General features: G+C 42.9%; 1 protein-coding gene across 9 annotated transcripts in view; it reads right to left on the reverse strand.

The window, feature by feature from the left end:
• Nucleotides 1–17,865, reverse strand: part of OSBPL9 (oxysterol binding protein like 9) — a 142,037-nt gene that overhangs the window by 8,896 nt on the left and 115,276 nt on the right. For all 9 annotated transcript variants that reach the window (XM_073357739.2, XM_073357740.2, XM_073357732.2 and 6 more), the window contains 5 exons: nt 14,640–14,799; nt 13,557–13,669; nt 13,056–13,174; nt 660–745; nt 211–385 (listed from right to left, as the gene is read on the reverse strand). In XM_073357739.2, the coding sequence (XP_073213840.1) occupies nt 211–385; nt 660–745; nt 13,056–13,174; nt 13,557–13,669; nt 14,640–14,799 (653 nt within the window). The remainder of the gene's footprint in view (nt 1–210; nt 386–659; nt 746–13,055; nt 13,175–13,556; nt 13,670–14,639; nt 14,800–17,865) is intronic.

The raw sequence follows: 17,865 nt of genomic DNA on the forward strand, positions 1-17,865 counted from the left end.
TTAACTATTGAAATTACACATTGTTTGTAAAATAACACACATTTGAGAAGTCTGCCCTAAAAAAGAGGATGGGAAAACTTCCATTAGGAAAAGAATCACAGTATTTTACACGGTTTGCTTCTGGTACAAACCCCATGCCATTCTAGTCAGAGATTAGGGAAATTATTAGCACACATTTTAAGCAGTAAAAGACACCACCACAAAACTAACCGTATTATCTTCATTTTCAGCATTTGGTAATATCCAATGACACCGGAAGATCTCGCCCAAAATCGGATTGTAAGGCTTTTTAGCGACAGATCCTTTCCTTCCCGCATGAAAAGCTGAGAGGTACCATCTCACCACTTGAACCATTCGGTCTTTTGGATCCTTTTGGTCATTAATACTAGAGGAGGGGGAAAGTATAGTTACTAAACACTGAAATAAGTCACTGCTGTTTGAAACAGGCGTAAGACACAAAATTACTACTCCAGTGTTTTTTTCTTTAAACTCAGATTGAGAAGAGCTTTTTGAAAAATGAAAGACAGACTAGATGGTATATAGATGCACTTTGCATAGTTTGGATAAAGATCAAACATTCCTCAAAACAGTAAGCATATACTCTTGAAACTGCACAAGGCAATATCAGAACTGATTAATACTGTACTTAAATCAAATACCTCACAAATAAGTCCGGATGTGCAAAAAAGTCAGCATACATCTCCAAAAGTGATCTTCTTTCCAGAATAAAAGTTGGAAGAACCACCTGAAGAAAGAACAATACCTCAAAACTCTTAGAACGATAGTATGTTAGTATCTAGAGAACTCCAACTCCACAGCATACTTGGCTTTCTGAACTGTCAAGACTTCAATTAGCATTCAAAAAACACTTTGAAGATATAAAGCACAACACAAGGGGTGAATACTATTATTATTGAATGAATATAACTACAAGAAAAGCCCTATTATCAGACAGTTACTAAATAAAAAACCTTAAAGTTTGTGATGTCTAATGGAATTGCAGTTGCTCTGTAACTACTTATGGACATTGTATGCTGACCAGATTATTGGGATGTTTACTGTATGAATGCTGGTTTAATTTAATGAGGGGCTGTAAGGAAAAACAAGGAGAAAGGGAAATAAATGCTCAAAATAAGTGTTTACTGAGGGTTGGCTTAAGGGTTGTTAAAAGACAATGCCCAAGTTATTAGCTTTGGAAGATTCTACCTTCCCAGGCAGCGCTCCAGACAATTAACAAAACTGGTTTTATTGAGAAGTACCAAAACCAGAGAACAAAAAGGACTACAGCACTTTTAAAAACTATCACTCTCTCAAGAGAGGGATGGGTTATTTGGGGGGAAACACACTGACACACTGACCAGCCATAGAGGAAATTAGGCCTGTATAGATCACAGCTAAGGGGATGGAAAGCCTACAGAAAAAGCAGACATGTAGAATGTTTTAAAACATTCCTTCTCTAAACGTTTTGTTCCTACAGTTAAAACAAAAGTATTTTGTTTTAAGAATGCTGTTTAGTCACCAGATACCATTGGTCACAGGCCCCTGAGAGAAAGAAAGACAGAAAGAAAAAGACAGACAGATCATTTACCTTACAGTAAATGGAGTTTGAGATGTGCGGTCTCTATGGGTATTCACTGTGGGTGCTCATGTGCAGTGCGTGCCTGGCACCAGAAATTCTTCGATAGTGCCTATTGGTCTGTGCCTGCACCTCCTTGTGCTGCAAACAGAGGGCGTAAGGGGCGGTGTGGATCAACCACCTCTTCTTCATTTCCTACTCTACCCTGAATCACATGAGGATTTGACGCAGAAGGAAAGGAAGATGGATCATGACTATCCATAGCGAACACACATCTGAAAGAACTCCAATTACTATAAAGGAAGTATCAGAGTAACAGCCGTGTTAGTCTGTATTCGCAAAAAGAAAAGGAGGACTTGTGGCACCTTAGAGACTAACCAATTTATTAGAGCATAAGCTTTCGTGAGCTACAGCTCACTTCAAGTGCTGATCCCTATTGGTACTCACTGTGGGTGACTCCCAAGCAGAGACTAATAAGGAAGGGGGTGGGAGGACGAGCTTTGAATCACAGTTGGAGGATCACTGAACTGAAGGAAGCATCCCTCTACATAGGCTTGAATCAGGGATAGTTCCTGGTAAACATGTGGATGGAGATCCAGATTGCAGCTCTCCACATCTCTGTAAGTGGGATCCTTTGCATGGATGCCACTAAGGCTGCCTGTGCTCTGGCTGAATGAGCCCTAAGAGATTGAGGAGGAGATCCTACCTTTTTGTAACAGAGAAGGATGTAACTGAAAATCCATGTTGTAAGTCTCTGGGAGGAAACTGCCTCTCCTTTCATCCTCTCTACTATGGAAACAAAGAGATGGCAATCTTCTAAAAGCCTCCATCCTATTAAGACAGAAAGCCAGCGCTCTTTGCACATCTAGGGAGTAGAGTTTCATGTGCTCATTCTTCTGAAGCTTCAGGTAAAATACAGGTAATTGGACTGTCTGGGTTAAGTGAAAATCAGAAGGAAGCTTGGAACTGAACTTGAGATGCAGTCTCCGGGATGGCATACAGCAGATCCACCATAAGAACATCAAGTTGCCCTACCCTTCCGGCCTAGGTGACAGCTGTGAGGAAGGCCACCTTCACTGATATACGTAACAGGGAGCAGGAGGTTCAAATAGTGGGTTCACTGAAGCAGAGAGTACCAGGTTCAGATCCCAAGCCAGTGTTGTGGGAATCTTCTCATGATACTTTATTTTGTGGGGTGAGTAAAAATTGATCAGTTTTCCACCAGGGAATGGAAAGCATTAATGGCTGCTAAATGTACTCTCAGTGAATTGAGTAAAAGGTCTGAAGATTTCAGTGAGAGGATACAGTGTAGGATAGAGGCAATTCCGGCCCCCTCTGGAAGCAATTGATGCTTGTGGCATCACAGGGAAAAGCGCTTCCATTTGGCAGCATAATGCTACCTTGTAGACAGCTTCCTGCTATTGAGAAGGATGGCCTGGACTTTTTTTCAAGCAGGATTTCTTTAAGTCAGTTGCCCATCCAAAAGTTAGGTTGTCAGAGGGAAGGATGCCATGTTAGGAGGGCTGGTCCTGACCCCGTTCTGTGACAGTAGGTTCAGAAACATCCATAGGAGAATACACAGATGGAATACCATTCATAGAGCCTCAATGCCCCTCAATGCAGTGCAGAAAGGGTGATCTGATGTTGGCTGCACCAATTCCAGAGCTGTACAACCTTCCTGCAGAGTAGTGTGGGTCTTGCTCTGCCCAGTTTGTTTATATAATAAACAGTGGTCATACTGTCTGAGTGGATCTGGACTTGAGTGGATTGAATGAAAAGCAGCAATTGCTTGCATGTTCTTTATACTGCTTGAAGCTTGAGGAGGTTGACATGTAGCATGTATTCTTGTGGAGTCCAGGAACCCTGAGCAATATCATTGTTCAGGTGCATTCCTCAGTCCAGAAGAGATGCACCTTTGCCGAGTGTTCTTGTGGGTGGGCTGGGAATAAAGGGAACTCCTACATTGTTTCTCTTCTTCCACCAAGTGAGAGGTGCCTCGATGCTTGGAGTAAGTGAGAGTCTCTTGTCCAAGAAATCCCTGGCTGCAATGCAGACCTTCCTCAGGCAGGTTTGGAGGCTGCACAGGTGAAACCTGGCGAAGGGGGAGTCACATATGTGCAAAATACCGTTTAGCGTAGGACCACCAAGCAGGCCCTGACTGTCATTTGACAGCTGAGTTGAAGTTGGAAACTGAGTGTCATAGTTCAGGGCAACTGCACCTGTATTTCTTCATCGTGATCAAGGATGGGCACCCACTCTCAGGCTTCCGGCTCCCCAGCCACCATCTCTCTTGGGTGCCAGATCCCTAGTTTTGAACCTATGACACCCCCACTCCTGACCTTGTTATTCCTTAGTTGTCCCACACATTCAGCTGGATCCCAGGTCCAGTGGCTGCTCCTAGAAAGCTGGAGGAGGAGCCTTTAGATGTCAACAGGCATCTGCCCGCCCGCCCACCTCCCAGAATTTCAATTAGGCAGGCACACGTCTCTTTCTTCCCTGACTGCATTATTTCCAGACTTCGCAGTCCCCTGACTACACTGCGAATTCCCCACAAAGTCAGGCTGCCTAAGCAGGCCTGCTTTACTTTTCTCCTCAGACATGATAAATAATGCAACTGCCAAAGTTAAGCTACCGCACAGCTCTATCTAAACAAGCACATTTATTTTTCAGGTAAGAGCACTGCAGAGAAAAAATAAAACTCACACATATGCTAATAAGCTTACTAGAGGTCTCCCCAACTCCAACAAGGGCTCTGGCCAGCGAACAGTCCGTCAAACCCCATCCAAAGGTTTTCCTGTGGTCACAAGTTCAGAACACTTGTTCGCTCAGAATAACCTACCCATGGCTCTAAGAGTCACTCCTTCATGCAAGCTAGGTCTTTGCCTATTTGTGGTCACTTCAATCAGCCAGATATAAGGTCCCCTCCCCAGGGCAAAGCTTCAGATGGCGGAGTTCTTGCATAACCAGAACAGTCAAATTTGCATACCTCTCCTCCTAGAGATGTCCTGGGAAACCCACTTGATTCTGAAGTTTTACATTGTTTCAAATAGTTCTTTGAAGCTCATAACATTTCCCAGTGTTTACATTTAGTCAGGTTTTCTCCTTAGAGACATTACATACAGTTCCACAATAATACAAAAACATTTCCATTTTAATCCAATGAACTCCCAAGATACTTAAACTTAATTCATTACGGTTTCTCCAGGATATTGCAAAAATTGCCATATCTGCCACACTGAGGTCTTCCATCATGAGGACTGTGTCTTGTGTTAAGTAAGTCGTGGGCACAATTGAGTCCAGGACTGCTCCTATAAATTCTATAATTGTTATAAGTGTTAACATGGACTCTCCTGGGTTTACCTGAAGACCCAAGGAGTAGAAAAAGGTTGAGCAGGACAGTGAGCATTACCTGCACTTCTCCATTTGATCGACCCTTGAGGAGCCAGTCATCCAAGTGGGGCAACAGATGGTAACTGTAATGATGCTGATGTGCTGCTACTATGGCCATGCCCTTTGTAAATACCCTTGGACCAACTGAAAGGCTAAAGCGAGCACCTTGTATTGGAAGTGCTCCAAATGCACCATAAAACACAGGACATTTACTGTGTGTGGGGTGGATATCTATATGAAAATAAGCATCCTTTAAATCAAGAGCCATAAACCAGCCATTGATGTTCAGAGACAGGATTATAGCAGTTAAGGTAATCATCCTGAGTGGCGAATGAAGACATTCAACAGCCCAAAATCAAGAAAACCTGTCGTTTTGGGGATGAGGATATATTTGGAGTAAAAGCCCTTTCCCCTGTGTGGAGGAGGTAGCAGCGCTATCACCCCTAGTCAGACCGGGGAGTCTACCTCCTGTTTGAGAATCCTCTTGTGAGATGGTGGGGCAAGTACTCACGGAGTGGAACAGGTTACACCAACCTAGATCTACTTTGGACAAGGATTCCAAGAAGTCAGATCTCTTTGGCAGAAAGATCTTTTCCTCAGCCGGCCTACTATTCCATATTGCGTACTACCAGGAACATATGTTAAGTATGACTTTATGAACTACAGTAAGTTACCGGAGTTCATAAATAAATTACCATAGGATTGAAGACCCCCACTTCCAGGCTATCCTTGATGATGGGAAGTTAGTAGCCAGATCATCCCTTCAGGCATTACTTGATGCAGTTAACACAGCATCTCGTTCCATGGTGACCTTGGTGGTCATGAGACAGGCTTCAAGGCTGCAGTCAGCAGGGTTTACCGAAGAAATTCAGGTAATGTTAGAGAATCTCTTTATTGTTTCATGATTTCTGTGTGTATATAAAGTCTGCTGCAGTTTCCACGGTAAACATCTGATGAAGTGAGCTGTAGCTCACGAAAGCTCATGCTCAAATAAATTGGTTAGTCTCTAAGGTGCCACAAGTACTCCTTTTCTTTTTGCGAATACAGACTAACACGGCTGTTCCTCTGAAACCTGTCATTATGCAAGGCACTGCATTTAGCCGTATGGAGTGGAAATCTATCAACTGCATGAAGAAACTTGTACAGATACAGACAGACATCATCTTTATTGTTTCATGATTTCTGTGTGTATATAAAGTCTGCTGCAGTTTCCACGGTAAACATCTGATGAAGTGAGCTGTAGCTCACGAAAGCTCATGCTCAAATAAATTGGTTAGTCTCTAAGGTGCCACAAGTACTCCTTTTCTTTTTGCGAATACAGACTAACACGGCTGTTCCTCTGAAACCTGTCATTATGCAAGGCACTGCATTTAGCCGTATGGAGTGGAAATCTATCAACTGCATGAAGAAACTTGTACAGATACAGACAGACATCATCTTTATTGTTTCATGATTTCTGTGTGTATATAAAGTCTGCTGCAGTTTCCACGGTAAACATCTGATGAAGTGAGCTGTAGCTCACGAAAGCTCATGCTCAAATAAATTGGTTAGTCTCTAAGGTGCCACAAGTACTCCTTTTCTTTTTGCGAATACAGACTAACACGGCTGTTCCTCTGAAACCTGTCATTATGCAAGGCACTGCATTTAGCCGTATGGAGTGGAAATCTATCAACTGCATGAAGAAACTTGTACAGATACAGACAGACATCATCTTTATTGTTTCATGATTTCTGTGTGTATATAAAGTCTGCTGCAGTTTCCACGGTAAACATCTGATGAAGTGAGCTGTAGCTCACAAAAGCTCATGCTCAAATAAATTGGTTAGTCTCTAAGGTGCCACAAGTACTCCTTTTCTTTTTGCGAATACAGACTAACACGGCTGTTCCTCTGAAACCTGTCATTATGCAAGGCACTGCATTTAGCCGTATGGAGTGGAAATCTATCAACTGCATGAAGAAACTTGTACAGATACAGACAGACATCATCTTTATTGTTTCATGATTTCTGTGTGTATATAAAGTCTGCTGCAGTTTCCACGGTAAACATCTGATGAAGTGAGCTGTAGCTCACGAAAGCTCATGCTCAAATAAATTGGTTAGTCTCTAAGGTGCCACAAGTACTCCTTTTCTTTTTGCGAATACAGACTAACACGGCTGTTCCTCTGAAACCTCTCTGAGGGTAACAACCTTTTCATTGAAAAGACCAATGAGTCACTTTAGTCACTCAGACTCCCATGTCACTCTCTGTTCCATAGGAATCTACTCCCCAGCGCGTTGCAGAAAGTACTCGAAGGCACTGCAATATAGATATTGGCCAGCCCTGCAGCTGTGAAACACCGAGAAAGCACCAGAGGGTATAGAACAGCAGATACACTACCCCACCCCTTCTTCAGACCCAGCCATCTACCAAAGGTAGGATTTTGACAGGACACTTGAGAGCTGTCAAGCAGTCGCAGTACAGCCAGCTTCCCTCATCCCGTTTGGTGGCTGCCTGACCCATTTCCTTCCAACGTCTCAACATCTAACTTTGGACAAATTCGTCTTGGATATCCTCTCAACCAGCTACATGATAGTTATAGAATCAGAGAAATATAGGGCTGGAAGGGACCTCGAGAAATCATCAAGATCAGACCCCTGTACTGAAGCAAGCTCAAGTAAATCTAGACCATTCCTGACAGGTTTTGAACCTATTCTTAAAAACCTCCAGTGATGAGAATTCTAGAACCTCCTTTGGAAGCCTACTCCAGAGTTCAACTGTAAATAGTTACAAAGTGCTCTGAATGTTGGGGAAATAACATGGGGGGAGGGAGGGCGTGCAGAAGAGCAGGAAACCCAATACTCACTAATTAAACTACAACTATTAACATTATCTATGAAAAATGGATTTACAAAGCTAGAAGTTATGGAGGAGGGTTCCATCCCAAAACAAAATAGTAGAAAAGGAGTAGAGGAAGCTCTCAGTTGGCATCACCCCTTATGCACTCTGTTTGCAGGATGAGGAGGCGCAGGCACGGACCAACGAACACTGCTACTGAAGAATTTCTGACCCTGGGCACATGGTATGCATGTGCACTCACAGTGAATACCCATAAGGACCAACACTCAAAGAAGAACTAGAGGTGCCAGAACTAAGTCAGACCTGCTAGGTAAGCATGGTTGAGACACAAGGTGGAGTAGCTCAGATCTTAGTCTAGCAGTAGGAGAATGGAAAATTTCCAACCCAATAATTTCCTTTCTACTAGCAGCGCCTCCCATAATTCTGATACGTATGAGCCATTTCCCTTCTGTCTGCATTTTCCAGAGACAGTTCAAAGCTACAGCACAGACTGTACTAGGCATGCTGTCTTGCTGCCAGATGATTAATTTCAAAGCAGTGAAAAAACTCTTACAAAATGATTAGTAACAATAACTTCCGTGCCAAGTAATTAGGTACCATAGGCCACTGCCTATGTGGCAACTATCCAAATAAAACTCTGACTTATGGCTTTGAAGGCAACCAGGGTTGGCAGAACTGTAGAAGACGCTGCAAGTAGAAAGGAAATTATTGGGTATATAATTTTCAGTTCTGCAGGCCAGCATCTCCCACAAGTCTGATATGTATGGGAAGTATCAAACAGTGAGCAGAGTAGCAGCGAGGGATGTAAAAGTGAACACAAGAAATAGGAAGACACCTCCTCCCCTTTTTGAATTGTTCAAATGTCAAAGTTATGTCTGGACCACAACCTGCAGCCCATTCCTGTCTATGCACTCAAAATTCACTTTCCAGCCTCTAATAGAGGTGGTAGCTGGTGACCATGTGACTTCTCACAGATTTCTGCAGTGGAAGTGTGTGCTCTTTTGGCCCAGGAGGTGGCCATGTAAGTTGAAGAATGCACCTCAATTCCTTCTGGAACAGTGCGTTGAATGGCTTGTATGCCTCCAAGATGCGTAGTCTGATCCATCTGGTAAGGGATAGGCTGTATACTATAAGCACCTTGGGATGAAAGAAAGAACAGGGAGCCCAATCTCCTTGTGGATTCTGCATGCTTGAGGGAAGTCTTCAATGCTCTTCTTACATCTAGGGTGTACCACTGTTTCTCAGTTGAGTGCTATGGTCATGGGCAGAACAAAGGAACTCAGAGGCTCAGGTGGTTAGGGCTTTCAACATCAGCAACAGGTCCCATTTAGGAAAGATCTGGCCAGTGATTGCTCTGAAAGATCTGGATACCTGATGGTTCTTCCAAGGAGCCAGAGGATCCTGTGAATAGGACACTACTTAGAGCTGATACCTGGAGCTATGATAATGGGCTGAAGGCCCTTATCAGCACCTTCCTGAAGGAAGTTCAGAGCGGCCTGAATACCAGTATCCTTGGATCTGCACTGCATTCTTGGCACCACAAACTGAATTTGGTCTCCACAGAGGAGCAGATTTTTAGTGTGAAAACTCTCCTGGATGAGAGCAGAATCCTGCTCATTTTGGAAGATAGTTGAAAAGCCTAATGATTGCTTTTCAAGAGCAACACTGTCAGTTGAAAATTATCTGAGTATTGATGGAGGAATGGGCCTTGGAAAAAAGATGTCTTGTCTCATTGGAAGCTACAACAAAGGTTCCAGCTTCAATTCTATCGTATGACAGAACCAGGGCCTTCTTGGGCAGTACAGAGTTAGCATGGTCACCCTTGCTTCTTCTCATCTTATCGTTTGGCTCACCTTCCCTAGGAGAGGGAAGGGAAGAGATGCATATAGCAGGTTTTACAGCCAGCTATGCAACATAGTGTTTGTCCACATGGACTTGGGGTCCACTTCCTGGGTGAAGAATTTTTGCCATTCTGCATTCTTGCAATGGGCAAAGAGGTCAACTGGGTGGGGACCGAACATCTGCAAGATCAGAGTGAAGACTTTCTGGTTCGGCATTACTCATTACACCTGCTGAGCCAGTCGTTTGTGGGTACTGACTTTAGGGAAGGGAGAGTCTTGTTTGCCCATTCCATTTTCTTCATCATTTCTGATGTAGAGCTATGCTTTTTCTTCCCCCTTGGTTGTTTATATATGCAACCTGGTCGTGTTGGCTGGCTGGACCAAGATGTGGTCACCCTTTAGGAAGCTCTGGAATCTTAGTAGAGCTAGCCTAGCAGCTGCAAGATCCAAGAGCTTGATGCTGCAGTTCTTTTCCCTGTTGCTCCAAATACTGTATGTCATTCTGGGTCACAGAAGTGCACCCCATCTCTCCAGTCTAGGGTCTTTTGTGAGAACCTGAAGGTCTGGAAGGCATATGGGAAAACCCCAATAGATGTTGTCTTATCTTTACTGTCCTTTGTTGCCCCAGGACTTACCCCCGGGTCACCTGGATGAGGTCCTCATCTTCGGAACCTCTCCCTGTTCTGCTCTGTACCTCCTGGTTGGTTTTTTCCATGGTGAAGTTGAGGCTCCTTGGGTGGACAGGGAACCCAACATGCCTGTACAAATTTAGAGCCCCTTGCCCTAGCAGAGATAGGGTTGGCAGGGTGCAGGGTAGGCACCTTTTACCTTCTGCTGAGCCTAAGAAAGCTTCCTCATATACAGAGCACTTCTGGGGTTTTGCCTGGTACTTGTGCGTCTGCTCTGCCATGTCTGAAAGGGGGTAGAGGAACTCAGCACAAAGACACTTCAGTGGAGGCTCCAGGCAGCTGTGACCACCATGTTGCTCAGACCCCAGACCAGGAGGCAGCGAGAGGGCTTGAAAACAAATAAAAACACATTAGCTGCCCAAAAAAACAGCTAAAAATAACCAATCTAGAAGAAAAGCATGGGAGCAAAGTGAACCAGCATTTGACTGCTGCCACAGAGGCTGGTAGCAAGCAGGAGAAGGGGACATGGCTAGCACAGGTTGTGCTGTAGCTTTGAACTGCCTCTGGATGCTGCAGACAAGAGGGGACTAGCCCACACATCAGTATAGTGGGAGATGCTGGACTGCAGAACTGTGAAATTCCCTTCCAGGAGCGGTAAGGGTATGTGGCCTGACATGAGGGTGCACTCACAGGGCTTGTCTACACTACTGCTTAAGTTGATGTAATTTAAGTTGCTCAGGCATGTGAAAAAGCCCTCCTCCCCACTCCCTTACAGCGATGCAAGTTACATCGACTTAAAGCAGTGTTCACATTGTGCTACGTCATCGGGAGACGCTCCCACTGACATAGCTTCCGCCTCTTGTTGATGGGAGAGCACTCTCCCATTGGCATAACTCATCTTCATCAAACACACTACAGCGGCACAGTGGGTTGTAGTGTAGACTAGCTCACAGACTAGAAAGGGGGACAGTGGTGCAGCTAGACCTGTAGCCATAACGAGGTTTTTCTTCCAACAAGAGAATTTAGAAGTAGCAACAAGTCTTTGGAAAAAAAAAAGAAAGAATTCCACAAGTAGCCGGCCTAGTGACTCATAACAGACAAACTCAGAGGAAACCAATATTCTTTGCTAACAAGAGTAGCAGCTCAGCACAGTTTCCAGAGCTGTAATCTCTGACAGCAGTTCAGTGTAAAGCTTCTGCTGACAAGGCAAAGCACTGCAATCCACCTAGTGACCGATAGCACCCTCTTTCCTTCTTTTCTATCTGAGAAAGGATTTCAAATATCGCCATGTATTGACATATTGCTAAAAACCCATCAGGTTCAGGGAACTAGAGAAGAGAATTAAAGATGAACCAACATTAATGACTTACTGAGCAATAAAGGTAACTAAAGTGATGTACAGAAAGAAATAAAAGCAAAACAGACTTCTATATATCACTAGTAAATGGAGATTGTTGTTTAACAAACACTAACTTACATACATGTAGACAGTTCACATTTAAAGGGTAACTGCATAAATTTATCATACGTCATCTATAAAAGTTTAAATATATGATCCAAACACACACTTGAAGCTCAAATCTGTGCCATAAAACTATGGCTATATTAACAAAAGCATCTGAGGATAAACTGCTTCTCTACTCCACTCCCATGCTGTGATTTGAGAGACAGGAAATCATGGATTACTTAAGCATCTAGTCAACATTTGGTGTTACGTAGAGCTGGTTGGAAAAATTCAATTGAAACACTTGTCAGAATTTGCTGATTTACTGAAATCAAATCCTTTCACAGAAACAGATTCTAAGGCATTTCCAACAGACCTAAGGCAGGTTTCTATCAGAAATTGGATTCCTGTCAGCTTGTCCACTGGCTCCTCAGCTGCTAACTAAGATAGGAGCCTCACAACTTTGCAGCCAGTTTTCCCAGACTCCCCTTCAGCCAGGAAAGCAAGCTGCTGAGGATCTTGGCTTCCTGGCACATTGCCAGGGACCCTGGAAGGCAGCTCTCCCAGGGCTTATGAGCTACTGAGAACTCAGAGCTACCCAGGTCCTCAGTAGTCCCCCTGGCAGGCTGTCATGATGCCACAGACTGCAAAAGTTCTGGCAGCAGCAGACTGACATGGACATAATTCTTGTTAGTTTCACAGTTGCCCAAAACTGAACAGCAATGGTGAAACTGATCAAACATTTGTTAATTTGACAAGGACACCATGATCTTGTACAATGCAATTTGCTCATTTCAATCCCCTAGGTCATTTGTGATCCCCTAGACTACCCATGGAGTTGGGATAAGAGAAGTAAGATCGCTAGAGGCAGTACTCTTCTTCCTGCCTCCTCTTCTTTCTATGAAGACAAGAGGAGGCAGGAAGAAAAGTACTGCCTCTACAGATCTTCCTTCTCTTATCCCAACTCCATGGGTAGTCTAGGGGATCACAAATGACCTAGGGGATTGAAATGAGCAAATTATCACTTTTGCTGGTAAATTGCTTCCCCAGCTCATGGGATTTAGCAATTCAATCAGTGTTGTCAGCATTAAACTTATCCACTTTCCCACCTCTACATTGAGAGAGATCCAGAAAAGGAATAGCACGAAGAGTAATCTATAGGGAGGCTGAAACAGTTAAAACTTATCAGAACAACAAATATACACTTGCAATAGTATCAGAAGTATAATATCCTAATAAACACCCTCATTTATTAAAATCCTCACCTAATACAATATTGTAGCAATATTTCATTTACACAGCATTCAGATTTTTCAAGAAGTACGGCCTTCGAGTCTTACCTTTGTTAGATCCATTCCTAGTCTAACCTGTGATAAAAGATGCATAATAACACTCTTATGTTCTTCCACTGACTCTCCTTCACCATCATCATCTCTATCATCATGAGGATCAAAGAGATCTAAAAAAGAAGTCCACTCTGTCATTATGTTTCTTAAAACACCCACCCCCCCAAATACAACATTCAAAATCGAACTTACATCAGTAAGTCCTAACAGAGCACATATTTTATTTAACATACAGATGAATTTTCTTTATTGTTTCATTGAATAAAGCCTTGTTGAAAAATACAGAGATCACAAAAAATATTTTAGGATTTAACCATATAAATAAAAAGGTAAACTTTCACAAGTACTGAAACACTCACCTACTCTTAAGATTATGAGAGAGACTGAACCCTCTACAAACAAGCTATTAGAAATTTTTTATTAAGCACTACATTAAATATACCTGGATTCGTACGGAAGAACTTTCTAGAAAAAGAGCTAATGCAATTCTCTTACCAGCATCATTTGTCCCATTAGACATGGAAGAATTCAGGGATTCTGTGGTGTCTGGGCGTTTCAAACTACTTCCTGTGCTGCTGCGAGTCAGGACTGCTGCAGATCCTGAGGAGCTACAGAAAAGTATCAAGTTCTCACGATTCAGAACATTTATTTCAAGGCAAAATATTAGGATTTAACTAAATTAAACATTTACATGGGGGCTGATTAGTCGAGAAGTGCATTTATGGAGAAATTACAAGACACTGCAATATTCAGAAGCGAAGATGGTATATACAGCTTCACATAATATAATACTTCGAGTGGTATGTGGCCTAATGATTGGGTAAAACCTCCAAAGTGGGACTCAGAATGCAACCCATACAAAAACTCTAAATGCACACACAAAAGCGATAGTTTCAAATACATTTATTATTCCTCAAAGGTGAATAGCAATAATTTTAAAAAGTTAGTTTACTCTCAAAATTCCCCAAATGGCAAGAGTAAATTGAAACAGAAATTATTCAAAAATTTAAAAAATATTGAGGTGTATGGAAAAGAGGGACATTGGCTGTCTACCAATTGCTGCAATACACCTCAGGTTGAGCATTTAAGCAGTCCAAAAATAACTTGTCAACTGACAAGTCAAATATTGGTCAAATAATATAAAAAATGGTCAAATATTTTAAAGCTTTAATTTATTAGAACAAAAAAGAGTAAGACCTTATGGTCTCCAATAGACTTAGTCTTAAATCTGTATACCTAATTAAAATAACTCAGTTAAGTTTTTTTAACTCAGAAAAATGCAAAACACAATCAAATTAACTTCTAAAAAATGAAAGAATAGCACCATGATGCAATCAAGAAGGCAAGCCACTAGCTACGTCAGGGCATTCTTGCTGGAACATTTGGCAGTGATCAAATAATAGTCAGTCAATCAAATGACTAGTCCATTGGCCAGCTTGCCAAACCTACAACAACACCATGAACCCATTATTAGGAAACACATCCAGGTTTTCAGGATTACTCCCGAACACCCACACAGATAACTTCTCACACTTCTAGAAACTGTTCAATAAGGCACGGTGTTCTTTCACTACTTACTCAATGCATCGCTTTGGGGAAGAACTGCTCTGATAGAATTCATCAGCATCATAGAACTCATCTTCACTGCTTGAGTAAGAAAAATCTGGAACTGTATTTGGAGACAGATTGACGTGGCTTGGAGAGGTTAAACTGCTGCTGGGTGCCGACTGCCCACTTCCTATGAAATTGAAGAAATCTGAGCTTTGAAAAAGCTTTATTGATTTTTAAACCAGCCATTTCTAATCTATTAACTGGATTGACTAAGACATTAGCAGAGTTTAGAAACTAGGAGAAGCTATAAAATTAAAAAACAAAACCAGTAAGGTACACTAACAATTTCACACAACAGATAATACAAAATATGTTATCAGGAATGACTAGTGAGGTAGAGTACAAGGCCAAAATTTCCCAAAACTGTGCGGCTGAAGTTAGCCTCCTGAGTCTATGGCTAGCCTCCTAAATAAACGAGGCCTAGTTGTCAGAGGTGGTGACAACTTCAGCTCCTAAAGAAATCTCAGTGAAGTTTTTGGGAATTGCAGGTGCTCAACACCTTTTAAAAAATCAAGTCACATTTATTTAGGAACCTAAATATGGATCTGGGAGCCCAACTTTAGGCACTGACATTCCTAATAAAAGATATGAAAAGAGGGGCTAGCTGAGACAAAGAACAGCCAATGTAAAAATAGCCACATATGTAGGGGCTACCTAGCCTTCTGTTCTTAAAACATTTCTAGGTTACCAAGAATGATCAGACCTGCAATTTTATTACAAAATTCAAAGGAATTAAAAAAAAAATCACTGTCATAGGTAGTTGAAGATATAGAGTTAGGATGGAAATAATTACCTTCACCAACCGCAAAGGAAGTGTCTAGTCACTTCTATTGTTACAATCCTAGAATCTTGAGGCTACATTACAAAATTAAGCCAATGTACATCTCCTTGTGTTGACCTAGTTGTGCATGTGCTGACACTTTTAAATTAGTTTCCCCAGATATAAGCTCTCCATTAAACCAACACAGGAACACCACCTCCTGAGCATGAATGTTTACACAGCATTACCTGTGTCAACCCTAACAGTCCTCGAGAAGCTGTCCCACAATGCCAGACACTGACAGCTCTGGTCACAATTGTGAACTCCACTCCCCAGAGGTCATGGAGAACAGGAGCCCCCAATCCCCTCTTTAAAACCTTGCAAATTTTTGAAATGCTTTTTCCTGATTGTCCACCTGGGCAAACCACCTAGGCAGCTCTCCACCGTCACCTGCAACTACCCAGCTGAACATGCTGGCTACAAGCTCCAGCCATGCTCTGGCTTGGAGTAGAATGGGCCTGCGGGGAGGAGACTGGGCAAGCACAGCTACAGACCAGTTGTAGAAACATGGACATCTATGAGGTGATTGCACAGGGGATGCAGAAGGGGATCAGCAGCAGCAATGCATGAAAGTAAAAGAACTGTGACAGGCATTTCAGAAGACCAGGGAGGCCAACAATTCATCCAGTGCTGAGCTGCAGACCTCCCACTTTTACCAAGAGGTGTATGCCAAACTGGGTGGAGATCCCACTCCCACCTCACACACCTCCTCAGGCTCTTGCCATGAACAGTGAGGAGGTGATGGAGGAGGAAGAGGATGGGGACATGTGATAAAGGGGTCCAGATATGCTGCAAGCCGGGACCTGTTTGAGTCTCCACCACAGTCCACTTAATCCCAGCCTGATGCAGGGGAAGGAACCGCAGATAAGTGTGTATATTTATTTTGCATTACAGTGAGGGAAGGACAAAGATATAGACTTTTCATTAATTTGCTCATACTAGAAAAGATACTGGTACAACAAAGAGAGGTAAAGTTATCTGCTTTTCATTCCTTTGTCAAGTGAGGCAGGAGAGCCGGGGCAGCAGTTTATGTACATGGGTATGTCCCTGAATCCTCCTGAGAGATCTCAATGAAACTTCCACAGAGGTACTCTGCAGTCCTCTCTCCCGAAGGTTTCTAGGGTTGGCAGATTTATTTCATCCTCTGCTGTAGTGATGTGGTAAAGTAACTTGGGCAGAAACCATTCCAATAAACGGGCTCTGGGACAGCAGCAGCAGCTGTGCTCTCTGTATCTTTGGTACCCTTTGGCGTGAGATATCGGCTAAAATCACCACTACTTGTGGAAAATGGTGCCAATATTCAGTACTATTGCCCAATACTCTTAGTTTCATGCAACTGAGCAATTCCCTCCTCATCTCACCCCTGGTGGGTCATACTCATCATGGCTGGTACTATGAATGGCACCGTGCACAAGCACTCTGAAGCAGAAGTGTCAATAAGCATATCTTGCTTCAAAGTTTAGGGGAACAAGGGAAAGGGGTTCTGAATCTTAACTTTCACTTTCCATTGTAACTATACTGATGATACCTCTGTGTGTTTTATCTGTCGCTTCTGCCACTGTGGCTTTGTGTATGCCCCAGCTGACCTGTGGAATGCCTGAGTCAGATAAAGAGGAGCATTTGGGATGACATTCCATGAGACCCTACAAGCCAGTACTGCATAAAGACTGCAAACAGAGGGCCTAAAGCAATGGTTTTCCAACTTTTTGTATTGGTGACCCCTTTCACATACCAAGCCTCTGAGTCTGACCCCCTTATACATTAAAAATGGGGGGGGGAAGGGAATTTAATTTAATGGGGACTTGGGGCTGTCAGCCCCACAGAGCTGATAGCTTGCAACCCCTGAGGGGTCATGACCCCCAGTTTGAGAACCCCTGGCCTAGAGGATGAATAGTGCAGACTGTATGGAGAAGGAAAGAGCGGACAGGAGAAAGGCAGAGGAGGAGAGGGAGATGCACCAGGACATAATGGGGCTTCTCCAGCAGCAAACACAGATGCTGCAGATTCTTGTGGACCAACTCATTCAACAATTATGGGCTCACCTCCCTTTGTAATCCATGGAGAACTCCAGGATAGCACCTCCCTACACCCCTCCTTAACATTCCATGTGGCATCAGGGGCCACATCCCTACCCCTACCACTCTGTACTGGGGACAAGGACAACCAGCTTCATATGCACTGATCTGCGAGTGCCATGGTCAATGTATGTGTAGCTAAAACGGACATGAACCTTCTTTAAGCTCTGTTCCAAAAATTCATAAATCTTTTAATTTATTTGCTTTTAACTTGCACAGAATTTTTTGAGGTGTTTTTGTTATTCAATAACATTCTGTTTGGAAAATATCTTTATTAGTTCCCAACAACTGCTGCAAA

This window comes from Lepidochelys kempii, chromosome 8 (assembly GCF_965140285.1).
Source record: "Lepidochelys kempii isolate rLepKem1 chromosome 8, rLepKem1.hap1, whole genome shotgun sequence".
In the NCBI taxonomy this organism is placed as follows: Eukaryota; Metazoa; Chordata; order Testudines; family Cheloniidae; genus Lepidochelys; species Lepidochelys kempii.